The 22,845-nt window shown below is 39.0% G+C and overlaps 1 protein-coding gene across 5 annotated transcripts in view; it reads right to left on the bottom strand.

The window, feature by feature from the left end:
- LOC124787981 (thymidine kinase 2, mitochondrial-like) overlaps positions 1-22,845 on the bottom strand; it is a 106,233-nt gene that overhangs the window by 61,316 nt on the left and 22,072 nt on the right. For all 5 annotated transcript variants that reach the window (XM_047255000.1, XM_047255002.1, XM_047254999.1 and 2 more), the window contains one exon: positions 13,578-13,740. In XM_047255000.1, coding sequence (XP_047110956.1) covers positions 13,578-13,706 — 129 coding nt within the window. In that variant the 5' untranslated portion in view covers positions 13,707-13,740. The remainder of the gene's footprint in view (positions 1-13,577; positions 13,741-22,845) is intronic.

Genomic DNA, 22,845 nt, shown 5'->3' with positions numbered 1-22,845 from the left:
GCCTTTGACATGGGAGGCTATATTATGGGCAATTGGTTGGAGGTGTTGGTCAATGAGTGCCGAAATTCTTTCTGCGGGGGCACAATAACCAGCCTCATGGGGCATCAAGGATTGTTGGGTTTGCAGATTTTGGGAGGCATGTAGAAGGTGTGTGTGTGGAGTGTCATAGGGTTAAGGAGGGAACTGGATTCAGGGGAGATGTTCTGGGAGGGGCCTAAGGCGTTAAGAAAGGATTGGAGTTTGTGCAGGATTTCTGGGATGGGATCACTCTGGCAGAGTTTGTAGGTGGAGGAGTCAGATAATTGGTGGAGGCCTTCTGCCCAGTAGTCACTGTGATTCATTACAACAGTGGAGCCTTTGTTTACAGGTGGGATGATTATGCCAGGATTTGTTGAGGTTCTGTATGGCTTTTCTTTCTTCTACCAAAAGGTTAGTGTTCTAAGGAAGGTACTAGGGGAAGGATAGTGAGGCTAAGTTGGAGGCAAGGAATTCCCAGAAGGTGACCAGTGGGTGGTTACATGGGAGGAGAGAGGATCATGGTTGGATGGTTGTATGAACTGGAAGAGGCAGTGTTCAGTGTTAGAATTATGGTCTCTCTCTCTCTCTCTCTCTCTCTCTCTCTCTCTCTCTCTCTCTCTCTCTCTCTCTCTTTTTGAGGGATTGGTGGTAAAGAAGTGCTTCCATTACAGGGATCAGAAGAAGGAGGGTAGGTCTTTGACAAGTCCAGCATAGCTAAATTTGGGTGTATGATTACCAACCAGCTGTCCACCAGTATGAATGGCCACCACCAAACTTTTTCCAAGAGCAAAGTAGACCACCTTGTGGTACCACATGCAGCTGAACATAATACATTTGATTTCAATGACTGCTTCACTATCCAAACCATCTGGATCCTTCCCTCCAACAGCAACTTTTCTTAACTGGGCAGATGAGAGTTGTCCTTATAACACATTCTCTGCTCCCGTAATTATCCTGGTCTCAACCTATAATAATATACTGCCCTCACACCTTCCACCCAACAGTTTCCACCCCCTCTGTCCTATAATCTCCTCCCCAATCTTGTCTCCAACCCTGTTTATTTGCAGCCCTCTGCCAATACATCCACCCATCTTTACCCACTCCTCTCCTTTTTTGTTCCTTCTTTCTCCACGTCCCTGCCCCACAACCTCGTGTGATGCTGTGCCTGTTGGCAGTCTAATCCCTGCACACTCCACCAGATAGCATTCATCTCTCTCCCCACCTGTATAGTCTGTCGGTAAACTGAAGAGCGAGCGAGCGAGTCCCCAACCTGCCGACCCAGCTACATCACAAGGCGCCTCTACAGGCTGTTTCACAACGCAGTGCTGGCCATGCCGCGGGGCGCGCTTTAAATGTATGGTGAAGCCGTGTACAGATACGTCTCGGCTGTGTTCATTTTTAGACAAATGCATTAAGACCATAAGGAATACTGAAAACGATAGCTTCTTCCAAAACACAACATTATAGAGTAAATAATATTAACATAAGAATGGAAGTCAGGATTCTACTACAAATATAGAACCAAATGCCTGTTCAAGTGAATGTGTATGTTCCTCTATTGCTATTCGTAAAACGAACCCCATATACTGCAACCAGTCTTTAGAATTTAAGGCTTGTTCTTTTTTTGTGTTTCTACTAAAAGGCAGAAGTTTTCTTTGAAGGACTGCATTGAAACTTAACAATTCTTGCAATACAAAGAGTGTTTAAAAAGTAAGCAGAAATTTATAATTTTGTGTGTTGCATTAGTCCGATTTGCACTACTTTTTGTCACTGTCTTCGTAAACATGCCTCAAAAGCATGTGTTTTGGTAGCATCAACAAATAAAAATAAATTAGAGAATCTGTATTAAATTTTGTTATAAGAATGGAATAAAGCGTGTGAAATTTTTAGAAATGGTAAAGATTGCTTTTGGTGAGCCTGTTATGAGTAAACCAAGGGCAGACAAGTGGTATAAACATTTCAGAGCAGGCCTTAAGGGACAGCGGTTTTACAAGCATGGATGAGATTAAAAATGCACAGTTAAGAGACCTATAAACTATCCCGAAGAAACACTTCCTAAAGTGTTTCGGGAATTGGAAAAAGCACTGGCATATGTGTATAGTATGTAATGGGGAATATTTTGAAGAGGATAACATTGCTGTAGATTAACAAATAAAGTTCTTACCAAAAAATAAAAATTAATATGTGAACGCACCTCGTATGTCAAGCTTTTTGCTTAGAAGTCCAGAACCAGTGTACATGTTTCGAAGGAAATTTCAGCAGTGTTTAGAATAGCTATTGCACACATGTTTTAAGCAATATGTCTTAGAATCAGATGAACGGTGACCGAGAGAGAGATTTAGTGTTCCATAAGCATGAAATGTTTTACGTGATTTTGAAACTATCTGTAACGATGGGTTTCCTCCCAAAATTATTAGTTTTCCTTCTTGGCGATTCTAGTAAACCATGCAGCTTATTTTTCCATTCCTTACTTCTGCGTCCTATTAGGTAAGGCTGATGTTTGCATAAATTGCAGCCCTTTGATTGGGACTGGTAATATTAGCCAACAGTTCTTTTTGGGTAGCCTCTTTAATACACGCTGTAATAACATTAGAGACGATCAAACGCTCGTTACTCCCCAAATACCTCCTCTTCTTCGTATTCTGCACATTTTCTTGCAATGCTAGATGATTATCCATCACTTCCGGATATTGAAGTACATCAGTAAGTATACGAAGTTTACTCACTGACACGGGCAACTAAGATCCCACGAACAGAAACGACGTATATCACTGCACGTCGATCTGCACTGCTAGACGGATAACGGGCAACAGATTTTGGGTGCCCCTGTAGGCCGGTGGCAGCGTTCTTCCAGGAAAGGCCACTTCCCCCACCTAAAGTGCTGCTCGCTCTTGAGTTTACAGACAGACTATACACTACTGTCCCTTCCCCTTCCCCACCCCCTCCAGATTTCTACTTGCGTCCCACATGATGCATTCCAGCCCTAGAGGCTGGTGTTGGCGGTCGTGTGTGTGTGTGTGTGTGTGTGTGTGTGTGTGTGTGTGTGTGTGTGTTTGTCTTTAATGACAGAGGCTGTGGCTGAAAGCTACATGTGAGTATCCTCTAAGCGTGTCTCTCTTCTTTACGGTACGTAGCAATCTGTCTTTTACTACATTGTTGATATTCCTACCTGGAGTTTGCATTGTTTGAAACATTAGACTATGTAAGTTATTAGTGAATGCCCAATAACAGGATTTCAAGGAGACTAGATCAACATTCATAAAGAGGTATCCCTACTTGAAAATTTCAAAAAATCAATCTTTTATGGCTTAAAATGTTCTCTGGGATGTCTGCTTCATTGTAGTGCTCATCCCAAGTTTCCCAGAAACTCTGTTATCAAATTATAAGTCGATTAGTGAAAAAGTGTCTCCAAAAACCATACAGAATAAGAAAAAAAAACTGACATGTAATTTCAATGACAGCCTAGCAGGCTTTATGGAAATTATGAACCTGCTCAAACTTGAGATCGGACCAGACTGTTACTACTTCTACACAAAAGCAGATGAAAAGCATATCGAGTGGAAAGAGCAATGGAAGACAGAAGCTGGACTACCATGGTCACAAAGATGGAGGAGGCTCTCCTTTTGTATCTGGAGGGATTGCTGCATGGTACAGGGATCACTGACTAAAAGTAGGCTAATTTAACTGAAACAAAGTAACCCAACACTTTAAATGCATTTTTCTTGAAACTGTAGTTTTAAAATTGGCAGGAAACATAACTTGAGTGTGGTACATATCATTTTGATCAGAATTTGATGCCAGCATTCTAAATTGAATTCTCTATCAGTCTACATAGTTGATCTGTGATATCTTCAAAAGTCTGTTTTCTGTGCACCCTTTTATCTCAGTTTTGTGGGTGAAGAAAATGACATTTATTTCAACACATCACCATTTTTGTAGGACTTAATTTTTTCAGCTATCCCATATATTCTGATAGAAAATATACTGAAAATGAGTTGTACAAAATTATTTTGTTATGCATCTGATGTGGACACAGATTTAGCATTACTTTTTATTTGACTTGGGTGGTGGGGGGGGGGGGGGGGGGGGGAGTGGGAGATCACGAAACCAACCTATTTTTCTATGCATTCAATGTGGGCTGCCCCCTTAATGACATCTCCAGTGGTTATTGTATGTTTAAGTTTCCTGGACATACAGCACTGGAGACGTATGATATTAACAGCCACTCTGAATGTTACTTGTAATAATTTTATACTGGTTTGATAATATTTTCATATGTCTATTTTATGTTTTAACTTTATATTTTATATGTGTGACTTTTTCTGTGGTTTTGCCATGAACCAAACTGATAAAATAATACATAGTTTTTCACAATTAGCAAGTCACATGTTAAACAAGTTTGATTGAAATTACTCCATGCATTCTGTAGTTCTTATAGGGGTCATTTTGATATAACAGGGTTTACCCCAGTTAGCAACAGTGTCTAGATATTACTGAGATTTCCTAGTATTGAAATTATGGTTACAGTTGCCTTTAAGTGCCACTGTGTTTGCAGTCTACAGGGTTTCTTCCCACCTACCAACTCTTTACACAGCACATAGAATACAGACCTTAACACTAACCCTTTTGTGACACCAAACATATCATTCCTGATTGTGCCAAAAAGTCCGCCAAATAAAACTGCAAATCCTAACTGTTCCCCCCATACATATTTATGAAATTACAAGAGCTATTCAGAGAGTAGGGAATGTTTCCGTCTGATCCCGCTAGGCACACGCCGATCGCGTATATTTTGGTATGTGCATGCTTGGCAGCTCAGTCGGCATCCATGACAGCGGGAACATCTCTGTGCATCTGGTTCTTTCAATATTTGAATTTAAAATGTGCACTGCAATCGAAAATCCTGCCAGTTGTGAGGTGCAGTCTTTGTTGTGGTTTTTATTGGGAAAAAACCTAAAACCTACAGAAATTTATAGTGAACTGTGCAAAGTGTATGGAAACAATGTAATGAGTGAATGTTCCTTCCAGAAATGGTGCATTTGGATTAAAAATGGCCAAACCAATGTTCATGATTAAGAGAAGAGTGGATACTTGAGCATTGTGACTGATGATCTTGTTGCTAAAGTTCATGAAACAATTCGTGAAAACCGTCGCTTCACAATAACGGAGCTTTCGCTTTCTTTTCCACAAGTTTCACGGACTTTGTTGTTAGAAATTGTCACTCAAAAGCTAGGCTACCACAAATTTTGTGCACAATGGGTGCCCAAAATGCTTACAGAGCACCATAAGAACAGCAAATGGGGACAACGTTGACATTTCTGGAGGCCTACCACAAACATGGTGATTCATTACTGGACTGAATCATAACCGGTGACAAGACTTGGGTGAAACACGTCAATTGTGAGACAAAATTACAGTCCAGGGAGTGGGGGACACATAAGCTCCCCAAAAAACCAAGAAAATGTTTGCAAACCTTGTCAGCAAGGAAGTTGATGGTGACAATGTTTTGGTATAGGCAAGGTATGCTTCTTATTGATTTTCTCAAACGTGGAGCAACCATAATTTCTGCCCGGTACTGTCATACTTTACACAGCCTTAGAAGAGCAGTTCAAAACAAATGCTGAGGAAAGCTGATGTCCGAAATTTTGATTCTGCACAACAATGCCCGACCTCACACGGCAAACCGCACTAAAGAAATCCTTAATTCATTCAAATGGGAAATTTTCCCTCATCTGCCCTGCAGCCCCGATCTTGCACCAAGCAACTTCCACTTGTTTTCCAAGATTAAGAACTGGCTTGCAATGCAGTGCTTCGATGACGACGTGGAACTCCAGGTGGCCGTGACTCACTGACTGAAGTCTCAGACGGCAGAATTTTACGACGAAGGTCTTTCAAAGCTTGTCCACCACTATGATAAGTGCCTCAATGTGTTTGGTGACTATGTGGAAAAGTAGTATGTCAGTCGCTCTTTCAGATGTACATAATAAAATTTATTTCTTGTACTTAGGTGTTTTTTTTTTTTTTTTTTTTTTTTTTTTTTTTTAAATACCGAAACGTTCCCCACTTTCTGAATAGCCCTCGTGTAATCTTCCTACACAGCAGAAAAAATTATTTGAGGAGAATCATTTTAACCACACATATAACATGAGAAATAAAAACAATTTTATGCTACCCATGTAGCAATTTAAATTATATGTACAGACACAACAGTACGTGGGGATGACAATGTATAGCAAGTTAATATATTTAATATGAAGCCAGAGATTCTAAGAACAAGTCTACAGCAGATTTTGTTGGAGAAATGCTACTATTCAGTAGAAGAATTCATAGAGGATGGAATGATAATTTGAGCAAAGAATAATTAGTGCTAGGTTTTTTTATTGTATGTGTATACAACGAAAATATATGATGATGATGGTGTGCTGTTTGTTAACATCACTTGTTCTATGTTTCTGGTGAAATTTTACCACAATTATGACGTGCCTCCTGTACCTGAAGCAAATGATTTAGATTATGTATGTTATGAGACTAATAAACCACAATTCGTAATTCACAGAGAAATTCCTCTTCATTAGGAATGAGTCAATCATGTGGATAACATGTCCTTTAATGTATAACTGCAACAATTTGTAAATCAAACAGTAATGTCAGACCTTACCAAAAACTTCATTGAGGAAAAGACTTCCTGACTTCTGTCTCAGTATGTGCTTGACAAGACATGAGAATTAACGTACAGTACTAGTGCAGAGAGGAAGCCGATATGCTTAGGGTGATTATGGTGTGGTCCCTAAGAAATTAGGTGAGTGCATACAAGACAAGCTGCTACAGAACTTTCCTCTGAAATATCGATATTGAAATGAGATAATACACTGAAGTGCCAAAGAAACTGATATAGGTGTCCATATTCACATACAGAGATATGTAAACAGCCAGAATACGGTGCTGTGATCAGCAATGCCTATAAAAGACAACAAGTGTCTGGTGCAGTTATTAGATCAGTTAGTTACTGCTGCTACAATAGCAGATTATCAAGATTTAATTGAGTCTGAATGTAGTATTATAGTCGGTGCACGAGCAATGAGACACAGCATCTCCTAGGAAGCAATGAAGTGGGGATTTTCCCATAAGACCATTTCTGAGTGTACTGTGAATATCAGGACTCCAGTAAAACATCAAATCTCAGAAATAGCTGCAGCCAGAAAAACATCCTGCAAGAACGGGACCTACAGTGACTGAAGACAGTCATTCAACGTGACAGAAGTGCAACCATTCCGGAAATTGGTGCAGATTTCAGTGCTAGGCCATCAAAAAGTGTCAGTGTACGAACCATCCAACAAAACATCACTGATACAGGCTTTCAGAACTGAAGGCCCACTCGTGTACCTTTGGTGACTGCACGCCAAAAATCTTTATGCCTCGCCTGGGACCATCAACATGATATTGGACTGTTGATGACTGAAAACATGTTGCCTGGTTGGACGAGTCTCATTTCAAAATTATATTGAGTGGATGGACGTGTACGGGTATGGAGACAACTTCATGAATCCATGGACCATGCACTTCAGCAGGGGACTGTTCAAGCTCTTGGATGCTCTGTGATGATATGGGGCGTGTGCAGCTGGAGTGATACAGGACCCCTGACTTGTCTAGATATGACTCTGACAGGTGACACACACGCAAGCATCCTGTCTGATCACCTACATCCATTCACGTCCACACGTCTACTGGGCATTCCGATGGACTTGGGCAATTCCAGCAGGTGAGTGCGAAACCTCACATGTCCAGAATTGCTATAGAGTGGCCCCAGGAACACTCTTCTGAGTTTAAACACTTCTGCTGGCCACCAAACTCTCCAGACATGAACATTATTGAGCATATCTGGAATGCCTTGCAACTTAGTAGTCAGGAGAGATCTCCGTCCTCTCATAGTCTTATGGATTTATGGACAGCCCTGCAGGATTCATGGTGTCAGTTCTCTCTAGCACTACTTCAGACATTAATTGAGCCCATGCCATGTTGTGTTGTGGCACTTCTGCTTGCTTGCGGGGGCCCTACACGGTATTAGGCATGTGTACCAGTTTCTTTGCCTCTTCAGTGTAGTTTTATGTGCGGGATAATTTATGATTAGGTTTAGGTGGTATTATTATTATTATTATTATTATTATTATTATTATTATTATTATTATTATTATCATTACCTTAGCTGTAACTGAGGCTTTTGTGCAGTGTGTTGCAGACAAGCATTGGTGGTATATGGTGGTAAAGTATGCGATTGCAGGAAGAGGTAGGTGTTTTAGGTTTGAGCATGGATACTGTTAAGACCAAGGAACTTTCTATTGCCTAGACATCTCTGATAACTACTGTATATCTCTGAAATAATTCTCTCACTTGAGCCACCTATGAAATATATATCATCCCCTGCTTTTCACAATCATTTTTGATGGTGTGAGTTTGGAACTGTAGCTCCAATGAAATTGCCAGCACTTCTGCTTTGTCTGTCAACCAACAGAGCAGCCCTTTGGCCGTATTTTCCATAAGTCATTCATGTTGTCACTACCTGCTTAAGTTTCTCATTCTAATAATTTTTGTTTTCTCTAGTTTTCCAGCTGCCTAAATAGTTAATGGTTGCTAGGATTATGAAAATATTGACAATCGCTCTGTAAGTGACACTTGGTGACTATCAAGCTCTAGATGTCTGGTGTTGATGTGTGGGTGGGGAGGGGGGGGCATAGTGGCAGAGCTCTACCATCAAGTCAGATGGTTAGCCTTGTAATGCTTGCATGAGCACATGTCTGTAAGATCTTTGTTAGATATCTGACTGGTGAATCACTTCTCTTTTGTTCCACATGAGTAACTTTTCTTCAAATGATGTCTTATAAAAGCCTTATCTCTATGACTTATCTATGTTTCTTTTGGCATCCTCATGTTCATGTCTTTGGCACTGACATAATCAAGGATAAAGGGGTAGCTATTGGCAGCTTACAGCTGTAGTATGCTGTTACTTTGACAAGGAGATACCATGGCTATCTGGCCTGCTTCAAGTGTGGCTACAGTTGCGAGTTAGATCCTCAGGGTTATTACTCTCAGGAAGAGATAATTTTCAACAAACTGCCTCAGTATCTGCCTGCTGCCTTTGTCCACATTTCAACCCCCTTACCACATACAGAGTACAAGTAGCCTGCTATAAATTCATTCCTTCATGTGCTCTTAATGCCTGAAGGTTCTGCGCACCTTTTTGGCACTTTGGTGGGTGGAGTATGGGAATTATGGCTGTAACAGTTTTCACTCCCTTTGTTTGCTACCCTGGAAGAATAAGGATGTCCATGTTCCCACTATGCCAACCAGGTTGGTCAAACCTGTGGACAGAGTAGCTGTGCACTAAGACCTGCAGTTTGAGGTAGATGTATCTCTGTGATGGAGTTGAAATTATATATATTATGACTGTGGTATAACTGAGACATCATAAGTACCTAGTCAGTAGGTCTCTGAGTTCTCACATGACATCTACTAGACCCTGCCTGTGAACTGCATCCTGGGATGGTAGCTGAATTTTTGTTGGAGATGGGACATACAGTGGTAGTTCTATTGCATGTGACTGGAGGGTTCAACTGGTACAGGCTGTGCAGGAGGTATTCAACTTGCCTGTGAGTCTAGTTAACAGCTGCCTCACTAATTGTAGGCCCAGTTACTCCCAGGTCCTATGTGAGAAGATCAATACTACAAACATTATCCATTTCTTGCTCACAATTTCATATTTTCTACAAAATCATTTTGTTTTTATTTCTTACTGCAATACAAGGTAAGATAAAAATAATAGGGTTTTTTTAATTTTGTGGGCTTTATACATCAAATTTTCATTTTTTAAATCTTAGTTGGTGCGTAAAATCCTGGCTTTTGTTTGTATTTTCAGCTGTTTTGGATATTTAGTTTAGTTGACAGTCGAAAAGATTGAAAGTGTTTTCCAGTGCTTGATAAATTTTTACTTTTGAAAAAGATTGATCAAGAATTTGCATTAAATTTTACTTGAAAAATGGAATAAAGTGCGGCACTGAATCTGAAACATTGACTGTGGCTTTTGGCAAATCTACTATGAGTAAGACAATAGTTTACAAGTGCTGTAAATTTTTCAAAGAGGGTTGAGAAGAAGTTGAAGATGATAACCACCCTTGTCCCCCTAGCACCTCACTTATTGATGGCAATGAAGAAATAGTAAAGAAACTGGTTCTACAAAAGTGCTGAATTACCATCAGTAAGATTGCCGATGATGTTGGCATGTCCATTGGCTTATGCCAAGCAATTTTTTTTGTGTGGCATGAAACATCAGCAGCAAAGTTTGTTCCAAAATTGCTGAATTTTGACCAAAAACAATTTTGCATGGTCATCACTCAGGAAATGCTGGGTGAAGCTGACGACGACCCAGAACTTTGAAAGAAGGTCATAACAGGTGATGAAACATGGGTATATGGGTATGATGTTGAAACCAAGGCCCAGTCATCCCAATAGAAACTGCCTGAAGCACCAAGACCAAAAAAAATATCACAAAGTTCACTGATATGTGACCATCCTTCTCACTATTTTCTTTGACTACAATGGGATAATGCATCATGAGTTCCTGCCTTATGGTCAAACAGTCAATCAGGAATGCTACCTGGAACTTGTGTCGCATTTGGGTGAAGCAATCTGAAGAAAACCACCACAATTCTGGCAAAACCACTGGTGAAAATTGCATCACGATAATGCTCCCACTCACACCTCAATGCTTGTTCATGATTTTTGGCAAAAACAAAACCGTTATGTTGCCTCAGCTACAATATTCACAGAGACAGTCCTCTGTGACTTCTGTTTATTCCTGTGGCAGAAGAGAATCATGAAAGAACATTGTTTTTCCACCACTGATGAGATAAAAACAGAATCTCTGAAAGACTGAACACCATAATGAAAAGTGAGTGCCAGAAGTGCTTCCAAGATTAGAAAAAGCACTGGCGCAAGCGTGTTATGTCTGAGGGGGATTCCACTGAAGGGGACAAAGTTGTCGATGATGAATAAATAAAGATTCTTTAAGAAAAACAAAAATTCCCATTACTTTTTGATCACTATTCATATACCTATGTGCCATGCCAGTTGAGTTGTGTGTTATGTATATGGCCGTACCTAGAATTAGCAACAGTGCTCTTTCCTTTATGATCTGTGTACTGACCCGTATACTGACATGAATTATGGGTCAGAACTGAAACAGTACTGTGCAAACACATCAAGAACTCCGATCTCCATTCAACGTCAAAATGTTGATAGATCGTAAGGTGATGGTACAACTACAACAGATGAACCTTTGAAGTGCGAAACATGATGTGATCTGTCTTGTCAGTCATTCTGCATCCTGCACAAATGTAAGAGACTGCCTAAAAACATGCTCACGTTGGCTTTTGCACCAGAAGAGTAACCATTAATAAAGTGTACAAATACTATCTAGATCTAGTTTGCTTCCCTATCTGAAAAACTAGCCTGCTATGTGTTCAGCTATATGAGCAGTTCACAAAAGTGACTACCTGCTGTGATATTACTGTACGTGTCCTTAGTTTCTAATGGGAAATGCGTGTTTATTCTGAATTTTGGATGTGACTGCTGTTTTGTTCATAGTGGTTATATTAATTATGTTTCATAAAATTTAGTACTTATTACTAGGAATCCACACTAACACATTAGATAAAGGCCTGAAGATGTAGAAGGCATGTATGTGGTAATAATGTATAAAGTATCAGAACACACTGTATGACGATGCTCATTGATTTATGGCTGGTTAGAATGTACAAGTTGTTTTTGTAACGCTGTCTTACACAGTCTTTGACAGGTAGGTGAAGCTTTGTCTCTTGGCCATACTGTAGACTATGTAAGACGAGGTCTGAGTATCCACAGATCAGGTTTAAGCTATATATGAGGAGCTTTACACCACAAAATGTTCTTATTAGCTACTGTACATGCAATCTCTTTAGATAACTGCATCATAACTGTAAGTTATCTGATAGCAACAGTACAAAGTTTTAAGTACAGTTTGTTTTCAGGTATTTAAGGTTGTGCATAATAATAAATGTCAGCAATAAAAAAATAAAATAAATAATAACCATCTTCCTTACTTTAACACTCTCCAGCCACACTACCCATCATCCAACTATCAAGGGGGTGAACTATGGGTTTTGTATATTTTTTAACATCTGCTTGTTAGTACATTAAGGAACAAAAGAATAAGTTATCCTTTAAAGGCTTATTGTCCTTATTACTGAGCATGTATTTAAAAGATATGAATGTGTAGGAAGATTGGAAGGAATATGAGTTGGCATATTAAGTTTGAACAAATGGCCTTGCCACAGTGGTAACCCTGGTTTCCGTCAGATCATGGAAATTAAGTGCGGTCAGGCTGGGCTGGCACTTGGATGGGTGACCATCTGGTCTGCCAAGTGCTGTTGGCAAGCAGGGTGCACTCAGCCCTTGTGAGGCAAACTGAGGAGCTACTTGGTTGAGAAATAGTGGCTCTGGTCTCATAAACTAACATACAACTGGGAGATTGGTGTGCTGACCACATGTCCCCCCATATCCGCATCCAGTGATGCCTATGGGCTGAGGATGACCCAGCAGCCATTCAGTACTGCTGGGCCTTCATGGCCTCTTCGGGTGGAGTTTAGTTTTAGTTTTTATATTAAGTCTGAAAGGACTGTGATTGTTGTTTGAGAGATTGTAATGGCACAAGTAAATTTCCAAAATGTGCTGGAAAAAATAATATCTAAAAAAAGAATGTTTCACCTCTGCAAAGCAACACAATGGTTGCAGTTACTGCAGCTGGCCAAAAGGCACTCTGATAGCTAGTGTTAACAGGTCACAGCAGGAACTCTTCATAGCAGGAACTTTCATATAAAAGCTAAAGAGAAAAAATGTTGGAAAATCATTATTGTGTCAATTTTGTGGTTAGCCTTTTAATGTACTTTCAATCCATTATTGATTACACATTAATATGGCAAGGAAAAAGTGAGAAACAGTTGAGTTGTTTTTTGTTTGTAAAATTGTTATCTGGGGTGTTGTGCCCACAGAAAACTTTCAGAACTGTGTTTTTTTCTAAGTATATCTTTTCGAATGAGAATGTACGTAAAAAAAATAATAGAGGCAATGATAAATACCTTGATCAGAAGTCAATCCTATACATTCAGTTAGCCAAAATAGCAAAATGGAGGAAATAGCACAAAGGAGGTGAACTTAACATGGAATGTTTCAATGTTCAAACAACGACAGAAAATTTTCTCCTGGTTTCACAATTGCTCATTAGCAACCTACTTGACATTCTTGTTCCACCATCTGATTTTCTTCGTCTCTGTAGTCAGTTACTTGGGCTCTGTTTTCTGAACAAAGAGTAAATTCTGCTGGATTTTAAAGGTGTATATAGATTCTGTGGGCACCAGTCAAAGTATTAACACTACAAGAGTAATATTTACAGTATTCAAAGAAAGTGTGCTTAAATTTTATTCCAATAGAAATTAGTGATAACTACAAATTTTTTGAAACATGGAACTTACATTATAAGTTTCAACAGCAGGAAATCTCGAGAAATACTCCAGTAGTTTGGATTTTCCAGAGCCTATGTTTCCCTCAACAGCCACTTTAAATGGTTTCTTCAAATTCCAATTTTCTTTTTCTATTTCCATCTTCTGCTTAGGAAATCTCACTAGGGAAAATATTCTGTAACATAACAAGTACTAATTTCAACAATATTATTTCACATAAAGCCAATTTTAATTTCAAATAGCACAAGGTTGTCAGTGCCCCAACTAAAAAATTAAAAGAAATAATAGTTATAAGTATGACAATATTCTTAACATGTTTCTTACAAACAACATAATTTGTTTTTATTTTTTATATTTTTTCCTATGATTAATCTTTAGCAAAACCACCCACAATGTAAAACATTAAATATTGGTTTAGTGCTATAACACATCCTAAAACAACAATAAAAAGAAGAGTGAACCAACTTAAAACACTACAAAATAAATATTATTTTATTTATTTATCCACAAAATCATGTTCATAATAAGGGGTACATATTATTCAATAATCAAAAACAAATATATGTTCATTTTACAGCATTTTTTTACACACACATTTCTTCATAAGAATGAATTGTACATCAAGCACCATTGCATTAAAGATTATAACGTGTAACCAAACTGAAGGTTACATTTGACATCAATTGGTCTCCATAAATTCAGCAGCTGAATAAAAACAATGTTGGAGAAGCATACTTTAATTTTCCTGTAGGTGGTATCTGTCTTTCCCCTACTGAACTATACTTCTAAATCCTAACATTTGTCCTCTAACTATTCCCACTTAGATATTTTGCACTTCCTGTCAATCTCATTTTTTAGACATTTTTATTCCCTTTCACCTGCTTCATCTGCTACATTTTTATACTTTCCCCTTTCATTGGTTTAATTCAATATCTCCAGTGTTATCCAAGGATTTCTATTAGGCCTTGTCTTTTTATGTATTTGATCTTCTGCTGCATTCACTATTTCATCTCCTAAAACTACCTGCTCATCTTCTACTGCATTCCTTTTCCCTCTTCTAGACAACAATGATCCCTCTGAAACTCTCAAGAGTCTAGTTCTTTCATCTTAATTTCCTACCTTTTCACAATTTCTTAAGTTTTAATCTACAGTTAGTAACCAATAAATTGTGGTCAGAGTCCACATCTGCCCCTGGAAATGTCCTAGTGTTTAAAATCTGGTTGAAAATTCTTTGTCTTACCATTACATATTAATTCTAAAACCATCCCATGTCTCCAGATCTCCTCCATGAACACAACCTTCTTTCATGATTCTTAAACCAAGTGTGTCTCAAATATTTGTTGGATATATTCCAGTCTCTGTCTTCCCCTATAGTTTTTACTCTCTGTAGCTCGCTCTAGTGCCATCGAAGTTATTCCCTGATGTCTTCACCAATATCCCACGTCCTTGGAGGTGCTGTCCATACGTTCCTTTCCTCTATGGAAAACATACCCATTTCTTGTCCTATCCATCCAACAAACTTTCAACACTCTTCTACAGCACCACATCTCAAAGACTTTGATTCTACTCTGCACTAGTTTCCACACATTTCATGATTCACTTACATACAATGCCATGCCTGAAACAAACATTCTCAGAAATCGCTTCCTCAAATTAAGGCTGATATTTGATACCAGTAGACTTCTTTTGGCCAGGGATGCCCTCTTCCCCTGTGCTAATCTACTTTTTATGTCGTCCTTGCTTTGTTCATCATGTGTTATTTTGCTTCCAACACAGCAGAATTTTTTCAGTCTACTTCTTGGTCCCTAATTCTTATGTTAAATTAGTCACTAATCTAATTTCTGCTACTTCTCATTACATTCCTCTTTCTACAGTTTATTCTCAGTCCACATATTGTTCATTCTGTTCAACAGGTCCTGTAATTCTTCTTCACTTTCACTGAGCATAGCAATGTCATTCACAAATCTTGTTGATATCTTTTCACCCTGAATTTTAATTCCAGTTGAGTAGTGGCAAACAACTGTATTCCTGTCACACGTCTTTTTTAATCTGAGCACTTCATTCTTCGTCTTTGATTCTTATCATTCCCTCTTAGTTTTTCTACACACAGTACATTATCTGTCCTTCCCAACAGGTCACACCTATTTATCTCAGAATTTTGAACATCCTATTAACGTGTCTTGATGTTTCTTGTCTTGCTTCCATAATTGGCCACAACATAAGTACTACTTCTCCGGTGTCTTTTCCTAAAGCCAAACTGATCCTCAGTTATCTTTTCCTTTCTTCTGTATACTGGGAATATTGATGCATGAGCTATTAAGCTGATTGTACAGTAGTTTTCACACTTATCTGCTGTTGCTATCTTCAGGACTGTGCAGATATTTTTTTGAAAGATTGATGGTATCTTCAGTCTCATAGATTTTGCAAACCAACTTGAATAGTTTTCTTGTTGCCATTTCCCACAATGATTTTAGAAATTCCAAAGGGAAGGTGTCTATGCCTTCTGCCTTACTTTATCCAAAGTTCCCAAAGCTCTGTTCAATTCTGACTCTAATACTGGATCCCCTATATATTATATATCATCTCCCATTTCTTCTTCTATCATGTCATCAGACAGCTTTCTCCCTCACAGGGGCCTTCAGTGTACTTTTTCCACCTACCTACAACCCACTCTATCCTACATGTTTAACAGTGGAATTCCGGTTGCAGTTTTTAATGTTGATGCCTCTGTTTTTAATTTCTTCAAAGATGTTTTGACTTTTTCTACATGCTGAGCCAGGTCTTATGATGGCCATTACTTTTTTTTTCAATTTTTTCACATTTTTCCTGCAACTGCACAGTTCCTATTAATTACTATGTGACTTATATTACTGTATTCCCACCTTTCCCTGAACATTTCTTTACTTCCTTCAATCGTCAGTCAGTTGCAGTACTACTTCTGTTACCCTAGATGTCAATGTGTGTACCTTCTTTGTACCTATATTTTGCTGTCCAGTTCCTGAGACTGCCCTTTTTAGAGATGTTCATGCCTCTTCATCTGAACTGCCTACTGCATTTTCAATTATCTCAGTATCTACAGCCTTAGAGAACTTGCTATCTCAACATCCCTCGGTACTTCGGTATCCTGCCTCTTTCCACTTTGATTCTTATAGATGATTCTCTTGATCTTCAGCCTACTCTCCATTATTACTAAATTTTAATCTGAAACTATCTGTGCCTTGGTAAGCCTTAAAATGTACTATCTGATTTTGGAAGCTCTGTCTCAACGTGATGTCATCCAGCTAAAATCTTCCACAGTCCGCAGGATATTTCCAAGTATACTTCCTGCTATTACAATTTTTGAACAGTGTATTTGCTGCTATTAGCTGAAATTTATTGCAGAACACTATTCATTTTCCTTCCCTCTTATTCCTACTATAGAGCCTACATTCTCCTGTAACTTTGTCTTCTATTCTCATCCCTACGGATCACCATGATTTTTCATTTCCCTTTACATACTGAATTACCCATTGAATAACCTCATACAATGTTTCTATCTCTTTATCTTCTATTATCCAAAAACAGTCTTATACCGCCAACCGGTTTCAACCCGACGTAGGGGTCATCTTCTGGGCGTTTACACCATTGGCCGACTGCTGGTTCTCACAGTTGAACATGAAATTTATGTTAGGTACAGATGGATGAGGTATACAGATTGCATACCAGGATTAGTCATGGCATCAGGAAAGGCATCTGGCCACCCACTATCAAGACATTTCCTATTATTACAATACTGACAATTCATTGTGATGCAGGATATGTCTTATCAACTAGTCTCTTCTTTACATCAAATTTTTCCGTAAAATTCTTTATGTTCCACTTTGATTCAGTATCTCATCATCTATTATTTGATCAACTTATCTGATATTCAGCATTCTTCAATAGCACCACATCTCAAAAGATTCTATTCTCTTCTTATCTGAACTGCTTAACATTCACATTTCACATAAATACAAGGCTACACTCCAGTAAAATATCTTCAGACAAGATTCCCTTATATTTATATTAGATTTTAACAAATTTCTTTTCTTCATAAATGCTTGCCCTACCACTGTCAGTCTACATATGATATCTTCTCTACTTCAGTAATTAATGTTCACTTCTTCTCCCTCTACTTTAGTCCCCTCTCCAAATTTCTCCTTGGTATCATTTACTACTTGCTCAATTTAGGCTGGGATAGGCTACAACCCTGTCTCACTTCCTTCCCTATCCTATCACGTCCTTTGACTCAACTGCAGTCTGGTTCCTGTATAAGTTACAAATAACAATTAGCTACTTGTATTTTAACCCTAATACTTTCAAAATTTCAAATAGTGAAGTCCAATCAATACTGTCAAAAGCTTCCTAACAAAGATTCGCCTTTTCTTAACCTACCTTCTAGTGTAAGTCATATGATCAGTGTGGCCTCACATGTTCCTACATTCTTCTGGAATCTAAACTGATTTTCCTCGAGATTGGCTTCCACCAGTTTTTTCGTTCTTCTGCAGATAATTCAAGTCAATATTATTAAATTTATAATTCAGTAGTATTCACACCTGTCAGCAGCTGCTTTCTTTGGAATTAGAATTATTATATTTCACCTGAACTCTGAGGATATTTCTCCTGTCTCATATCTCTCACACCATGGAGAATAATTTTGTTATGACTGGTGCTCCCAAGGATTTCAATAATTCTCAGGGAATGCTGTCTATTCCAGGGGTCTTATTTCCATTTCAGTCTTTCAACTAATGCTCGCATTCTTCTCACAATATCATATCTCCCATTTCATTTTCATCTACTTCCCCTTCTCATCAGACCTCACCTTTCCCTTCTTTGCTTGGTACCAGGTTGCGACCTGTGCTCTTAATATTGACACAACTGTTTCTCTTTCCTTGAAATGTTTCCCTAATTTTCCTGCAGGCAGCATAAATCTTTCCTCTAGTTTTTCATGCTTCTATAGCTTTGCATTTGTCCTCTAGTGGCTCCTGCTTAGTCATTTTGCACTGTCTGTCAGTCTCATTGTTTTAGACACCTGTATTTCCTTTCACCTGCTTCATTTTTTTGTATTTTTCTCCATTACCCAAGTATTTCTACTAGGCCTTGCTTTATCTGCAAACAATGTGATCCTGTGCTGCCTTCCCTATTTTATCACTCAAAGCTATCCATTTATCTTCTGTAGCACCATTCCCCATCGTTTTAGTCAAACAGCGCCTGATGCTTCCTCTGAAACTCTAATACGCATCTAGTTCTTTCAACTTATTCAAGTCCCATCTCCTTTTTTTCCTACCTTTTCTCCAATTTCTTTAGTTTCATCCTGAAAATCATAACCAATAAATTATAGTCAGAGTCTACATCTGTGCTTGGAAATGACTTACAGTTTAAAATCTGGTTTCAAATGGTTGTCTTACCATTAGTTAATCAATCTGAAACCTTCCACTGCTCCCCAGGCCTGTTCAACATATACGATCTTCTTCCATGATTCTTCAAACAAGTGTTAGCAATGATTAAATTATGATCTGCACAAAGTTCTACCAGGTGGCATCCTCTATCATTCCTTCCCTCCAGTCTATTTTCTCTTTCTTTTCCTACCATTGAGTTCCTATCACCCTTCACAATTAAATTTTTTTTATTCCTTAACGGAGATTTTGAAACCAGATTTTAAGCTGTAAGACACTTCCAGAGGCAATGTGGAATCTTATCACAATTTTTTAATTATGAACCTCGCCATAACTGGCCAAATCCAGATGGGAAAGGTACAGGACAAGGAATCAGGTCAACAAACCAATCACTGTTAACAGAAACAAGAAAAATTTAGCAACCCAAATCTGACAGTTTTGAACCTGAAGGTGTGTCAGTATCTTGGCATGGACATGACAAAGACTTTACTTATCCAAGAATGACATGACTGGGTATCCAGCCACCTATAATGAAGGATTCAATGGTTACTGCAAAAATATAACCCAGATTGGAACCTGGGATGTGCAATTTTTGTACCAGACAGACAGGTTTGAATAATCACTCCAAGAATTTAATCTGTATAAACTCTACAAACTGGGTGTTTGTCAAGGTCATTGAGTGGACAGGGATCTAACATAATAGTAAAACAGTACTTTACTCAGGAAATAACAAATTGTGAATAGTGCTGGCCTAGTACTCAGTCAAAAAACAACTAAGGCTCTGGCAGTTAATGATCAGCTGTCAGCCTCTGTTGGTGAAGCAGCAGGAGACCCGCAATTCACGTATTTGGTTTTTCCGTTAGTTTTCATAGTTTAACTCTTAAATTCTTTGCATGTTTCTGGTTGCTTACATTGTCTTAATTCTCAAATTCTTTGAGTATTTTTGTATTTGAGAGGTGTAGTATCACTTTTTAGTAGCGGTAACATGTACTTTCACAGGGTCTCCACTGCAGTCGTTGTTTGATTGCTTTTTTCGGATAGCCAGTGATTGCTGACCACGTCTCAGTCAGCACAGTCAGCCTCCATTGGTGAAGCATCAGGAGACTAGCAAGTCACATACTTAGCTTTTTCAGTTTGTTTTATTAGTTTTATTCTTGATTTAGTGATAGTAGGATGGATAGGGTGTGTGCATGCTGTGCTGACACAGGAGTAGCTGACCACAGTTCGTAACCAGGTGAAGACGCTTACGGCCATGATCAGCTGTCTGTAGGGTGTTACTTTGGGGTGTGGCGGCAGCAGAGAAACTGGTGTGATGTTGCTTTTTTTTCCCCACAGGCTCTGCTGTCGAGGCACCTACCAGCATACAAGATGCAGAGGTCTGTATTCATTGCAGTCTGAGTGGTGGGTTGTTACATGTTCACGTCACTTGAGGAAGAGTGTCATTGCAGAGACTGGCTGTCTGCCCTCATCCATTTACCCTATGAGTGGGCAGTTGGCTGTTCCTTTAGCACTGTCCGAGCAGGCACTTGGGAGGAGGGGCTTATCAGTTATCAGGTGTGTTAAGGAGCCCCTTACGGAAATAGCATCTAAGGAAATAGCATCAAGGGCTGGAAAGAAATGTGCACTTGGTATGTCTGCTGTGGCACATCACCTGAGATATGGGGAATGCCTTGCCTGTGGTGCAGTAGATTGCATGTTGTTGCTGATATTGGGACCAGTGACATCTGAGGCTATCCTCATTTGCTATGGACAGCTGGCAGAAGTGGTGAAGGCTGTTGGCCTCGCTGATGGGGTGCAAGCAGAGCTCACAATCTGCAGCACCTGTGGAAGGCCTCAACCAAAGGCTCTGTCAATTCTATGACAGGAGTGGAGAATGGCAAGACTCTCATTGGCAGGTCAGGGGTGCACTACACAAAGGAACAGCTACTCAGATAGGAGAGTACTTGCACAGTGCGCAGAGTGCACATGCATCTTTTTTAGGCTATGCAAGAGTTTGGGGTCCTCTGACAAACACCAGTTGATATTCAGAGAGCAAAATCATATTGCATACAAAGTAAAGACACTTTTACTGTAAAAATTTTAACAGCAAACTACCTAAGTATTCATAATGAAGTTCTTGAACTTACTGTCCTCCAGTAAAGTAGTTGTGCTCAGATTACTTTTTGGAATGGAGAGCTGGATGGAACCCAATATAGAAAGCTCCCTAATGCTTAGTGAGGAATGGAACATATATCAGAAAGACATATTAGATGGCATAAGACAGGGAATGTCTACTGCTGTTGACAAAAATATTGTGCCTGTCGAGGTCAAAATTGAGTGTGATTGTGAAGTTATCTGGACACAAGTGGCACGCCTAAGTGAACTCAAGTTAATTATCAGATGTTTTTACCAGCCACCTTATTCCACCATAACAGTTGTAGAATCATTCAAAGAAAGTCTACGCTCAGTAGTGTGGAAATACTCAGATCAAGCAATATTAGTTGAGTTGACTTTAATCTACCAAGTATAGACTGAGACATCTATGGATTCATTACAGATGGTACCAATAGTCTTGTTAAGTACTTTTGAACAGGTTTTCCGAAAAGTGACTCCAACAACTCATTAGACAATCAACATACTAGGGAAATATTTTAGACCTTGTACCTACAAACAAGCCAGACTTTACCAACAGCGTCAGTGTGAGACAGAGATTAGCGATCATGCCGTCATTATAAAGCAACTGTTACTAAAATTAATAAATCCATCAAGAAGCCTAGGAGAGAATTTATGCTAGGAAAAGCATATAAGCAGTTACCAGCATTCCACTTAGACAATGAAAGGACGTAATTTAATTCCCAAGTGACGCATGTAGAGGAATTATGGGCAATGTTTAAACTGATTGTAAATCATGCTCTGGAGAAGTGTATGCCAAATAAGTGGTTTATGGATGGAAAAGACCCAACATGGTTTAATAATATAATTCAGAAAAGGGTGAGGAAGCAGAGATTGTTGCACTCCTGTTTCAAATAAGAATGCACAGATGTTGCCAGGCAAAAGTTTGTGGAAATTCCTGTGTCTGTATGAAGACGGGTGCATGAAGTATACAACTTCCACTCTCATACCTCAGCGAAAGATCTAGCTGAGAACCCGAGATAATTTTGGTCACATATAAAATCTCTAATTGGGTCAAAGGCTTCTATCCAGTTACTCAATGATCAGTCTGTGGTGGCAGTAGAGGACACTAAAAGGAAAGCAGAAGTTTCAAATTTCACATTTAAGAAATAATTCACATGAGAAGATCATACAAACATACTATCATTTGTCGCACAGACCCTGGTATGGAGGACATAAAGCAGGCATCCCTGGCATAGAGAAGCATCTGAATAAGTTGAAAATAACTAACCAACCAGCCCTGGATGGAATCCCAATTTGCTTTTACAGAGAGTACTCTATGGCATTGGTCCTTTACTTAGCTTGCGTTTATCATGAATCTCTCATCCAGCTCAAAGAGCCAAGTGACTGCAAAAAAGGGCAGAAGGCTCCTGTATATAAGAAGCGTAAAGAAATGGACACACAATATTGAAGACCAATATCCTCAACATCAGTCTGCTGCAGAGTTCTTTAACATATTCTCAGTGCAAATACACACATCAAAAAAAGTTAAATTGTAATAGAGATCAACATAAATATCATTTCCACCCTTTTTATTGCTCATTAAAACCACACATTGCATGTTGTTCCACCATACAGTGAGATCTTCAGGGGGTGGTGGTCCAGATTGCTCTATACGTCGGTACCTCCAATACCCAGTAACACGTCCTCTTGCATTGGTGCATGCCTGTATTCATCGTGGCATACTGACCACAAGTTTATCAAAGCACTGTTGG

Source organism: Schistocerca piceifrons, chromosome 3, assembly GCF_021461385.2.
Source record: "Schistocerca piceifrons isolate TAMUIC-IGC-003096 chromosome 3, iqSchPice1.1, whole genome shotgun sequence".
NCBI classification, from domain to species: domain Eukaryota; kingdom Metazoa; phylum Arthropoda; class Insecta; order Orthoptera; family Acrididae; genus Schistocerca; species Schistocerca piceifrons.
This window is presented reverse-complemented; position numbering and strand designations above follow the sequence as displayed.